The sequence below is a fragment of the Homalodisca vitripennis genome, chromosome 5 (genome assembly GCF_021130785.1).
Source record: "Homalodisca vitripennis isolate AUS2020 chromosome 5, UT_GWSS_2.1, whole genome shotgun sequence".
In the NCBI taxonomy this organism is placed as follows: domain Eukaryota; kingdom Metazoa; phylum Arthropoda; class Insecta; order Hemiptera; family Cicadellidae; genus Homalodisca; species Homalodisca vitripennis.
Window position 1 is genome coordinate 93861200 of NC_060211.1, and position 13966 is coordinate 93875165.

The 13966-nt window shown below is 28.5% G+C and overlaps 1 protein-coding gene across 1 annotated transcript in view; it reads left to right on the top strand.

The window, feature by feature from the left end:
* The window catches only part of LOC124363555 (anosmin-1), a 70198-nt gene extending 56432 nt beyond the window's left edge, over positions 1 to 13766 (top strand). The window contains exons 6-8 of the mRNA XM_046818807.1: positions 2999 to 3143; positions 7176 to 7372; positions 8422 to 13766. Of these exons, the coding sequence (XP_046674763.1) occupies positions 2999 to 3143; positions 7176 to 7372; positions 8422 to 8562 (483 nt within the window). The 3' untranslated portion in view covers positions 8563 to 13766. The remainder of the gene's footprint in view (positions 1 to 2998; positions 3144 to 7175; positions 7373 to 8421) is intronic.
* The last annotated feature ends 200 nt before the right edge of the window (positions 13767 to 13966 follow it).

The following is a 13966-nucleotide window of genomic DNA, read 5'->3' on the forward strand; positions in this document are numbered from 1 at the left end:
TAAGTAATATTACAGATACCTATATGGACTTGGTATTTAAGTGTTCAACTGAGTTCTCACAGGGCAAACTGTCTTCTGTGGCACTTATTAATATTGAAAACAAAGTCAAAACTGTGTACTATTATTAATTGTTTTACAAAAATATGTGTATTTATCATGATAAAATGTAATTAAAGATTTTTAAATCACCTAAACATAAAAACACGACTGTGTTTAGAAAAAATAAAACATCACATATATCATTGTACTTTTTGTACTACTAATAACTATTTTTGATAGTATAAAGGATTTTGTATTTTTATACCTCTCATTATAATAGCTCCAAAATATCTATAAAACTGATTCATTGTTTGATATGTATATAATTTTCAACTAACGGTTTCAAATTGTAAATATTATATTAAAAGTTATGTGTTTTTTATAGAATTTTGTGTATGGAATTACACAAAGTACACATATATGATGCAGACTGCAACAACAAAATAATACGCTCTTACCTCTGAGAGAGCCGAAAGGGTGTAATGGCCATCCCATAATAACTCCATATATATAAGCTGCTGACAAGATAAAAGGAGTCTCAAACAAAAGGCTCCGTGGGATCACCTGAGCATCAACTCGCCCAGACTTTTAAAACATTTTCTTTATAATACATCTTCTTATTGTTTGGTCACCTTTATATACAGCAGTTGCTATAATGTTGGTGCTATTTTAATCCAAGAAAAAGAGAAAAGAATCTTCATGCTCTTTTAACTTTTTATTTACCAATATGAGCAATGTCTTTGGTTGACAATCTTTGTTAGATCCAAGTTTCAAAATTTTAACTGTAAAATAGATATATTATGAATCATATTACCTATTATACTTGTTTCTTGTAAATCTGGAGAAATCAGGAAATAAATTTTGATCTTGAATATCATTGAAGATATTAATTATTTCAAATGTTACTTATTTAAATAATAACAAATTTTAAACGTTATATATACAGTAAAAAAACTCAACATTATAAATTTAACTATATTTTAATTCTTAATTTTATAAACTTAAGTTATGTAGCTACACAGCTACTCTATAAAAACAATATAGCAATGTCAATTGTAATAATTTAATATTAAAAATTTTAAGAAATCTTGAAATTTCTTTAAATTAAATTACTATATTCTTTCAAACTTTTATACTAGCCTTTCATGCATTATTTACCTGTACAATTTTTCAAGATGTATTAGGTTTTCCAAGTACATTATAAATTAATTATATTCATGAAAATAGCATTAATACGACTAACCTCATTAAGATAAATAGACATTAATGATGAAACAAAATATAATCACTAAATAATAATATAATTATGGAAAAATATTATTAACGTGTTACAGATCAATAGCTTATAAAGAAACTATACTTATTATAATATATGATTTAATAAATGTTTTAAACTTAAAACTGCATTTAAATGTTAGATTCATTTTAAACAGTCAATAGTTAATAAACTATAAAAGTGTAACAAATCTACAGTGTTTTAAAATAACAGTAATGCAAAATATTAAATTAAAGCCAATAAGTATTCTTGACTTATAAATGATAGGATCTTGTTAATTTTTTTATACAGTTGCTCACTTTATCCCATTATAAAACTTTGAAGCAGAAAAATCAATGTCATTGGGCCATTCATCAGTGACATAAAGCAACCCACTTGCTATGTCATTTGTTTTTGTTATAAATGTTTTTTTATTTGTAATAAAAACTCAGATACTTTAAAAACTGCATTCAACCCTAAATTAACTATTTTAACAGCTATAAGTATTTTCAAGTTAAAAATGTTCTAAAAATAAAAATATTAAATTAAAGCCAATAAGTATTCTTGACTTATAAATGATAGGATCTTGTTAATTTTTTTATACAGTTGCTCACTTTATCCCATTGTAAAACTTTGAAGCAGAAAAATCAATGTCATTGGGCCATTCATCAGTGACATAAAGCAACCCACTTGCTAAACTTGACACCCTGAACAGACAATGGTCTCTTGCTTCTCTCTTCTTTACATTTTCTCACCTTTGCTCTTTCCACCCTCCACCCAACAGCTTGGTGGGTCATTACTCTCTTCCATTTTCTTTCAAAAAAATACAAGAAAAGGTTTACTTTTAAAGTTAAAGTTAGCTTTAAAAATAATTGGTCCATGTTACATTTTTATGCAGGCTTTTCAGAGATACTGTTGGGTCAATTTTTTTCGAATGTGGTAGGTGTAATGTCATAGTTATAACTACCAAACATCAAAACCAATCATTTTTATTTTATTGCAATTGTGTAACAGGAAATATAATGTATATGTTATTAATAACCTTAAAAGCTTTTTTACAAACATTGTTATAGCAAATTGTGTTAATAAATTTATTGTATTAACTATAAGAGATTTGGGAAACTTCTCCTTCAAAGCCATAAAAGTTAAAATTTTGCTCTCAATTATGCACAAAATTTAATGAAACTTTTATTGCAGACAATAAAGTCACTATACATCAATACATACATATAATCTTTACAAAATACTGTCTTAAAGATTGATTTAAATTTAAGAGAGATAATTCGTATCAATACTAGTAGCATTATTTGTTTAACTCCATTAGATTTCTCCATTGATATCTATGACAAAATATTAAAAACCCAGAAAAACTCACAGCCATCTTACTTTTAGCCCCATAAGAACACGTTAAACCCTATACTAGCTATCAGATATTGGTTTACTGTACTCTTTCATTTTTGGCCATACCGTACATTTTTCGAAGTATCCATTACACTCAGTTTAAAAACTATGCATTGTAATAAAGCGAAAAACAGCTCAACGTAACCTTTAAAACAAGACAGTTTCCAAAACTCTGCAGCCAAAGTTAAGGGATGAAAGTGAATGTGTATAACTTGTAATCTCATAGGACAAAACTCAGTGCAGTCAACTTTTAAAAGAAATTTCCAAAAGGTTCATAAATTAAAATGTGTTTTTTTTTTTCAGAAAAACACACACTTCATCTTGAAGGACTTGGAGCCGTTTTCACTGTACTTCATACAAGTGCAAGCAATCACAATACCATATGGCCCAAAAAAGCTGGCTTCAGAAAAAGCTGCAGTATTTATTGATACCAATAAACTTAAAAATGGTGAGTGAAAATTTTTTACCATTAAGAATGAACATATCTTTATAGAGCTATTTTTATCTCATACTAATCAGGAATATTTTATTCAATTCTTGTAATAATAAATAAAATAGTATCTGCAAGATAACATGTATACTGTACCATATTTTCTTATAGCAAAATAATGAAAGTCTACATCTAACTCACTGCAGGTAATCATTTACATAACTATAGAGGAATAATGTGGATAGAACCCCCCCCCCCCCCACCAGGGCAATAAAAATAGAAACATTGTATCACAACAATCCAACTTGTTTTAAATAATGCAGATTAATGTGTTACTTTAAATGTATTACTTCAAATGTTCCAAATTTTGTTTTATTCCATAAAACTCCATGTGGTGCTCTTTTCAATCAGATTCATCCCTTCCCCTCCTCACCAATAAATGGCAAATTCTAATTACGCCTATGCTGACTAGTGTTATTGCTCAGAAACTTCAAGAACTACTTTAATTTTATTTAAAAGAATGATATTAATCAAATGTAAATAGTGTCATAACATTATTTTAAGAAGTGTTTCAAAACTATACGTAAGAGTATATCCCCAAATGAGTTACTGGATATGACTAAAATTTATAATATGAACACGAAGTAATACTTCAAAATAAGTTTTGATTTGTCAACAACCACAGTGAAATAAGATCATTTTAACCCCTCCTTAAATTACAGGTGTGTTATCTGAGACATTAGGAAATGAGGAACAATAACTAATTTAATTCAATTCTTTATTTAAATTCTTTATTTTCATTTAGAATGGGAGGAGGTAACAGAATTTTTGGGACATTTTCCATCCTTTTGTGGTGAAAATCAGTAGTATTTTGAAATCAAATTGCAGAGCTAGATGTGCTTATCACAATGAAAAGTAGTTTTATAAACAAAAAATGAATACCAAGAAAACCTGTGCCTATCTAAACGCCCTATCAAAAATTGTGATATTTTAACTTATAATAATTGTAATACCAATCCAATATTATTATGAAACAGCATTGATTTTTTCCTTAAAGACACCTTTAGGCTGCAACTTGCTGTTGTTATTTTTTTTCACGTGATGCACAATAAAATGGTGTGATCTGCTGGAAACATTTTTTCATATAGATAACATAGATTGGCAAATACAACATATACAAATAAATATACAAATATATTTAATTAAAATTACCAGCTTGTATAAAAACTGTGCATATGTTCACTTTTAGGTTATATCAGCTGATACTTCTAACTGTGCTTGTAATCATGTAATTATCTTGAACCTTTGTTTATATTAGACTAGCAGTTTCCCGCGGCTTCGCACGCGTCTCTTAAGCTTTGCCCGTATATTTCTTTGCCTTCAAATAGTGTTTGATATTTTAATATACGTAACTATTGTGTTGTAATTGCAGTTTATAATGTGCAGGCGCTTTGAATAACTTTTATATCTTGCAGTACAGCCTGGTGTTAGTTTTTACATCAATGGCATTGCGTATAAACCTTCTACATAGAAAAAATACAAATTTCATAGTGATCGGTCCAATAGTTTCTGAGTCTATAAAGGACAAACACACAAACATACATTTTTATATATTATGATTGCAGAAACAGTTTAAAACAAAATTTGTCGTTTCTCTTAAGCTTACTCTATGCTTTAAAACTATAAGTGTAAAGAAATTTATATATAAATATATTTTTTTTTTTTTTTTTTGTCGCATTATATATGTTTACAAAGAACAGCTGGATTAAAAATTTGAAAAGACTCCTTTCACTTAATAACATATGTTTGCTGCAATGGCATTTCTTACGGGTATTTCTGTAACCAGTGGGGCGGAATCCTGAATCGGGAAAGGGATAAAAAGTATCCTATAACCTTCTACAGATCAAGACGAACAAATTAAAAAAAAATTAGGCGAATCCGTCCAGCCGTTTGTGAGTGATGCTGTTACACACGAACAGTTTCATTTTTATATATATAGATTGTACATATTGTAAATTATTATTTCACTGTGTGTGTGTGTTTCTATGTGTGAATTTATAATGATTAAAGGACATTAATCTAGTAAAATAATATTTGTTTATTTGGAAAAAATAATCAAGTCATTTTAGCGGATAGCAAAATGTGTACTGCATTAGAAAAAGAGATAAAATGAAGTAAGTCACACTACTTATATATCAAGAATATTTAAAAGCTCTTTCCTTTTTTTTTAAGATATTACTTCAATGAAGTTAAAAATAAATAATGTTTTAGTATAGACTTGTTGTATTGCAAATGAGAACCGATTTAGGGTGGACATTGATTGATAGTCCTGCGAGCAAGAAAGCTAAGAGGCTTGACAGTTTTACATTGGCTCTGAATTATTCAGATATATGGTTTTAACCAGGGATATGGGGATCAGTCACTTCCCCAAAATTATGATTTATGAATATTTTTTAGTCAGATACAATCAAAACCACTCAAAATTCTAACTATGTTAAAACCCATGTAAAGTTATGGTTATTAGTTATATACATCCTATGTACGCTAATGATACTACTGCTCTCTTTTCTAACAAAAAATACAGCTTTTTTAGGAGTTCACATTGATGGGAGTCTCATTTGAGACAGAATGTTCTTCTGTTATCATATAAGCTTAGTAAGGCTTTAGTAAGTAAATTATCTGATTACTTTTCTGTCTTCCATAGTAGATATAAAACACTGCTAATAGTTAGTTTACTATGCATATGTATAATTCCTACCTATGTGATGTATAAATATGGCTTCGAATTCTGGGGTGATTCAGTTGAAGTAAACAAGCTTTTCATAATTCAATAAAAGATCATTCGTAAAATAAACTGTATTAAGTATCATGTGTCCCTGTAAGCCCAGCTTTTGGAGACTTAAAACTGCTTACTCTTGATTATGATCAAGAAATAATTAGCAAATTTCAATTCGTGATTTCAATATACATAATTATTTCCCATCAGACACAATAGTACTCTTATTTATCCTTTATACAAAACACAAGCTTTTGAAAATTTTCCCTGAGTATAGAGGAATTCTTCTGTATAATAATTTGCCCAATTATGTCATATTAGAACAGTAAAATGAATTCTTAAGTGAAAATCAATGTTTTGTAATTATTATTTAAATTTGTGTACCTTTGCTCTTGTTGTGTTGTGGATTTTACTGATTGCTGTTTATTTTTATATTTAATGCTTAGTGTTCAATGTGTTATGTTTAAATTTTATTACTATATGTCTTATCTATACAATTTATATTTAATGTAGGTTAAGGTATGTGTTTTTAACAAATTAAACATGTCATTACTTAGTGTTATATGGTGTTATTGATAACATGAAAAAATAAGAAAGGAACATTTTATATATATATATATATATAAATATATATATATATATATATATGTAAATTATCATATATATATATAGAATATTCTTAATGTATATATACACTCTTAACTCTTAGAAATAGATTCTATGAGTTTTGTTTCCTACGCTTATGTTTTTCTGATTCACCCCACCAGCACAATGTGCTAAAACAATAATGCTTGAAAATATTCGACCTGGATTTTGGACTAGCATCTTTGGTCAGCAGATTATAAGAACTATAAATATTTACAAGTATTATAAATAGAATTAATTATTTTTTATTTAAACACATAAATATGAACCAGTTCAATAATTGTGTTTTATGTAATGACTGCTGTTATATAGGAAGCATGTACTGAACAACTTCATTATACATTTTAAAAAATTAAGCAATAAATACCTATATTTATAAAATAAAGAACTTGCATTTACAGAGTAAAAGAAAAGATCAGTATATGATAAAGAATATTTAAATTGTTGTAACAGATTTTTCATTTCAAAACACATATTTAATTTTTTAATTATATATATATATATATATATATATATATATATATATATACATATATATATATGTATATATACATATATGTATATATATGTGTGTATATATATATATATATATATGTTTCAATTGTGTTTTTTTTTTTCACTTTTTATAGCCACTTATAATTGGAGGATGCAGCCACAAAATGTGGTGAAAGACCTAAGAGTGCTGGGCTTTCATCGGACAACTTTGGATGATCTGGAGGCCAGGCTTGTCTGGAGTGCCTCGCCTGGACGATTCCAGGTCAGATGGGCTCCACATTCTTCCTGCAGTTGTATCAAGAACAACCCCACCTACCAGGCCATCACAGAGGTTAGCCCATGCTTTTGAACAGGCTGGATGCAGTGGCTAATGTTAAATAAATGTACATAACTGGCTTCAAACTCTTCTAACAAGCTCAACAAATTTTTAAGTTGCTCAGAATTAGCATGTCTCAGACTTATTAACTATTCTAATGTTTGGGAACGCACACATTAAAAGTTTTATTATTTGTGAAGACATAATCAGAATAACTCAGTAGTATCATGCCGTACTGATAAGTAAGTACTACTGAGGCTATAGAACTGTGCACAAGAACTCATGAAATTATTTTCTGGATGAATAATTTTCTGTTTTATATATGAAACAGAATCAGTAAATAGGTGAAGGTATCATATGCTATCCTGTATTTTCACATTGGTCGTGGATGTACAAAATTTTATCTTAAGCTTTACTTCATTAAGTTTATTATGACCGGTGTTCTTAATTGAACAAAGAACTCTATACTATTGCACAGAACAGAAAGAACATAAATCAAAGATAGGCATTGTATCCAATATTTGACATTGAAAACTTAAGAGCCAGTCATATGAAATGAGATTATATAAGAGATCACAATTCACTTTTTTTTAATTACTAGCCTAAGGTAGTTTGTCATACTTAAATTGAAAGCTTACAGGATTCCAGAAATATTCTATATCACTATATTATGTTACAAAAATCTGAAAAACAATGTTCCGAGATCCTGGATTTGTCCCCTACAATTCTCTAAAACCTAAGACATAACGTTAGGAATGCATGTAAAGTAAAAATTATCAAAAAAAACAGTTACATGCCAAAGTCATACTTGATGCAAATAAGTTGTGCGTTGAAAAATCAAGTGGCACCAATGACAAGAGAGGAAGAAAAAATATCAGTACACAGAAAAGGCATATTTCTGTAACACATAACTCATCTCTTCTGAGCTGAGATGTGAATTGTTTATTTTTATCACTTGTGGAAGAATGAATTGTTTGCACTGTATAATATAATAAATGTATTTGTATGATTTTCAGACCTATGTTACTGATTTCAGACTTCTTAATTGTTACTGTTTTTTCCAGGCCTTCCAGTACAACATTGACCATTTGGTGTTTAACTGCAAGTATCAAGTTATAGTTAATGCAATCAGCAGTTCAAAAAGCGCAAGGTTCACGTTCACTACTCCACTGTGCACTCAAGTCAATTCCAAATTACCATGTTGAATTTGAAATATTCAGCATAAAAATTGCTGACGTGTATTGCAGCTTGTGTTTACAAACAAGTACAAACTTCTATTGTGTGATATGTTTTAATGTAGATCTAAATTTTAAGAGCTCATTGTTTTATAGCATTCAGTGGTGTGATCTACATTAGTTGGAAGATTCCTGAAATTCTGTTTTCAGTGCTTAATCTTATCTCTTTACTCCTTTACATGGCTCCCTGACTACCAAAAGTGTGAGTACAGTCTTCAAGTGTTTACAACTGATTCACAATAAATTTAGAAACATGACTGGGCCGAAATTAAACTCAGAAGTATGAAGACCTTTACAGAGGCTACAAACTCATTCACTGTTTAGCCATGTTAAGGCATTGGGGCGGCCAGCTTTTCTAAATCTGTGGTTAACCTCTGTCAACAATTTTCAGTAATCCATGTTCACTCATCTGAATCTAGAAGCCAAGAGCTAGTTAAACTTCATGCTCAAAAAACTCTAGGGTGGAAAGCCTTTAGTTTTTCAAACAAAAAATAAAATAAAAATACCTGATGTCCCAAAAACCACAAGACTTCAAGATACTTAAATTATTCCTAGCCCCAAATCAAGAAACCCTAGCTTAAAATCTGATTTTTAAGTAATGGTATTTAAGAACACAGATGGCCGCCTAAATATAATCAAGATTCCTTGTTTTGATCATTTCGATATACCATATCTCCCTACGCCACTGCTTATTATTTATCCATATTTGACTTTTAACAGTAATTGGATGTGATAGCTTCATGAGTTAATGGATGGTTAGTAATTTGGAGTAATACTCATTCTTTTTCTATTGTAATGAGAAGTTTTTTGCCTGGTCCCCATGAAAGTATTGCCCACTGTATCACATGTATTGCAGACACAAGCTGTGTCTCCTCATAAACAACATGTATATTTACAAAACTAATTTCACAAGTATGTTATAAAACTGTTCAGAAAACTTTCCAGAATATCCCAAGTCCTTCCTCCTATATCACTGACATTATTTTCAGTATTCAGTATTTAACAAACCAACGCTCCATCAAGAAAATCACTTCTGTCACTCGTCTTACTTAAAATTCATCATTAATTATAATAAAAATAAAATACAATTGATTTTGAGGCAGTTTTCTTTGCTAATCTTTGTAAAAACTAGTTTATTAATACTCCACATACAAGTATTTGATACTTGTTTTAAGGGGTAACACTTGCAATCTAATGTTCCTATGGATATTTGTACTTATAATAAATCCATAATTCTTTGTTTGAATGTTATTTTTTTTATTTTTTGTATAAATCCATAATTATTGTAATTCAGAAAACGCCATGATTATTTTGATAAAAATCTCACATGCATACATTTTGAAATTAAAGGTGTCAAATCTTTCTTACACCATCTTGTGTAGTAGCAGGGAAAGTAAAACCATGTTTTGCTTGTTGAACTTTAGTTTATTGTTCATGTACCACAACAAATGTATTTGTTAGAGTTATTAAAGTGTGTATATTTATATACTTATTAATTTACTTAGTTGATCTTTCTTATTATATTTTTAAAATGTAGTGTAACATATTTTAATATAAGACAAGCATATTATGTTTTTTTTTAATAAGACATACAGTTCGTTCTACCTCTTTCAGTTGCCCTTACCATGAATGGTTGAAAATTTTTTTGTGTATTAAAAAAAAGAATTGTTCACATAGTGATTTTTATGGAGTGTATCTGAATCCAAGTGACTAAGTCTCGAATGTGTTTTAGAGGCTAAAATAAGATTTTTATACTTTATAAAATCTTTGCCAAAAATAAATCCTTAAGACCACACTGCCCTCCAAAGTTTGAAAAGTTTTGTTTCATATATTAAATAGAAAATGTGTTTAGTTAAAATAGTATTACATGTTATTCAGCCAAATACTAATAGGGGTTTTAAAAAAGTATGTGAATCAAAGTTCTTCCAATTTACTGACTGATTTTTTCTATTTTAAGAAAGAACTCTGCTGAAAACATCCTTTAATATTCTCAAATGGCTCTTGATGGTCATCAAACTCTGCATTGTTAAAAACCCAGACATCCATTTTTTATGTTTGTCAGAAAGTGGTTGGTAGTGTAGGAGGTATAAAAAGTTTTCCTTATTAGTCCAATACATTTCAATAAATCCACAACAATAAATTATGTCCCATTTTAAATACAGCAGAGAATTTTCATGTGGGTTGAGATACAGTCTGTACATTTGATACATTAACATTAAGTACTTAAAGTTAAGAACATACTATAACACTTTCAGTCCCAGCAGTCATGTTAATCTGCAACAAGTGTAATTATCCTGCTCACATTGCATTTTTGTATATGTATTTTTACAACTTTTTTTATTAGTCAACTTCTTAAGAGATGCAATTGCTGTACCATATAAATTTTAAAACTAGATTTTATCACTGTCATAAGTTTTGTTGTATTTTTTTAAATTCTTGACTATAGTATTCTTTAGTATCACAAGTTCAGTATATTTTACATGATTGTTAAACATTAGTTCTTAGCATATTGAAGTGCAAATAGATTTAGATTAGGTTAGCAGTAAAGCGTTCCCTGATTAATGATGAAGTAACAAATACAGGAACTAGCTCTTTTGTACATTAAGCTACAATGATCTTTTTCATAGATTTTCTAAATGAAAGTAATGTGTTGTATAGTATGTATGGTTTTTACATTTCTTTTATGAAGAAAAGTTTCTTGAATTATGTCTTGATTTATTATAGATTTCTTTAATTGAAGGCATAAAAAGTGTATTAGTAGTTTTTTTTTATTATATAAACATTTTGATCTCTTTGATACAATTAACTTGATACTTAACTATAACTAAGTATCTTTACATTAATGTTTCAATGTAAAGATACTTAGTTATAGTTAAGGCAACCAACAAAATAAGTTTTTATGTATTTAGACTCTTACAATTGTAAAAAATTAAATACATCATCAAAACAAGAAAAAACATTTGAAACAAAAATATTTTAATCAGAGCAGAATAAGTTGGTAAATGGCAAATTAAATAACACAAAACCCGTAAATTAAAAAAAAACGTTATTTAAATTGTTTTAATCTTATTTATATTGCTTGCCATGTTGAACTTGGAAATTCATAAATTGTTAACAATGTTTGCTCACTCTGTAAAAAAAATATGAAAGTGGTAAAATATACTTACACATCATAATGTTATGCAAAAAATTAATACTGGCCCCAATACAAACCTTTGAGGTATTACTCAATTCACAACTTCATTGTAGCTTTTAACTGAGGGATCCTTTAAAAGTGAATTTATTCTTTTATCTAAGAACATAACCTTGAGAGAGTACATTCCGTAGCAACAAAAATGTTCAGTTACAGTAGTTATATATTTCTCTAACTCTACATTTCTTTTTCAGGTTCCTAAATCCTCATTACCTTGTCTTTAATTTTTATGTATAAATATAAAATTATAACAATATTAAATGTATAGATTCTAAATCTGAAATGATTTAATAAAAATGTGCCAGCCATCAAATCATAACTAGTTACTTTGTCAACAAGTAAGGCTGAAAATATCTTTTAGTTTAAAAGTAAGTATATAATACAATACTGATTCATAATCATGTTGATCTTGATATTGTTCAATTTAATTTACTATTTTTTTATATAGTTCTGCAATATTCCCAATTGTCTTTAACAAATTTGCTTTTTCTTTCTGTTCAACTAATGACAGTTTATTTTGTGAATATTACGCCAATAATTCATTTTTTTGTTCCTCCTCCACTTTGGAAAACTCTATCTGTATTTATTCTGCTTCTCCATTATTCCTTGAAAATTCCTTTTTGTATTTATTGTTTCTAAATTTAAAGTTTTCATCATATTTTATACTTAAAAACCAATACATCGTTATGTTTCATTGTTGCGTTTATAAAACAAATTTATGAAGAAAAGTTTATTTTAAAATTTAAGCTCTTTAACTTTGTTGTTTACATTTTATTGTCATTTTGTAGATCTCGTAGCTATCTTTAGATTAGTTCCTCTAATCTTCATATCTTCTGAATAGTGTTTATTTTTCTCTCCACAAGCAGTGTTTGTTGAATAACAAACAACTTTTTGTCAGTTTTTACTTTTCAGTGAAGGAAATATATAGCTCTATTTCACTAATAAGACACTCTTGGTATCCTTTCCTTTAGTTTGCAGTGATGAAATCCCTTCACAAAGTGTATAAATTAAATTTCCAATCACTTGCCTTTCCTGTGTAAATGTTCAAATAAATAACAATAAACCCATTTACAATATTTAATAGCTTTTTCTTTTACAGTTTCTCTGATCGCTTTTCTCCCTCAATTTAATCTGTAGTTTTTTACTTCTGCCCATATTCTGACTTAACATTGTCCAATCTCGTTCTTAGCTATAGTTATTGTTCGTTTTGTATTCCAATCTCTAAATGGCAATGGGATTTATAAAACACTAAGCTGCTTTCACTATTGAAGAATTTCTTTGTAAGACTATGCTGTTGATGTCAGCTTAATCTCTAATAATGGGAGAATACTTACTCCCAATCAGGTGTTGTGTTCTTAACATTACTTGTGTAGGATTGGATTATGTCCATACAATACAGTGAGACTATAACCGAGATGAAAATGTTTTTGATACAGGTAGAACTGGTTTTTTATTTTTGTATTCAGCTTAGAATCATATACTCCTGGAGCAGAAACTCAGGTTGTCTCTTCATTGAGGTGATGAACTTTTGCCTTTACAAACGAGTCTTGAGATCTAGGTGTACAAATAACCTATTGAAACAATGTACAATAACTGTAACAATTTTAACATTATGCAAATTTGCTACGAATAGAAAATATATTCATTAGAGATTTCTGTATTGTCCATCACTTAAATCTTCTTTCTTCAACAAATTGCAGTAGTCACCATAGTATTCATATACAGGTGTGATTAATAAGTAAGTGTTACTAATTGATATATTTGTCATGTTTTTATTTTCAGTTTATCACATAAATAAAGATATTTTAGGTTAATATTTTCCCACCAAACACCATGATCAGAACCTTTAGTTATAATTATAAAGTTTGTAGTTATAATTTTATTTCTAAGTACCTTAACATTCTGTTAGTGAGTTAATATTTTAGTTCCATAATATAGTTTTTAGAACTTTTGTAAATAAAATTATTCTTTTTGGCACTTTTTTGCGGGTTTTCCTATCATCCTTAATAACAAAAAGGTACAATGTCTTTATTTCAAATATTAAAAGTATGAAGATGTATTCCTCCAAATACTGTCAGGTTGATTATAGCTATCTTAGACATTGGTAAAGATAGAGTAAAGCTCAGAGAGGAAACTTGCACATACATGGTCTGGAAAAGTTGCCCTCAACAAGAGATTCTG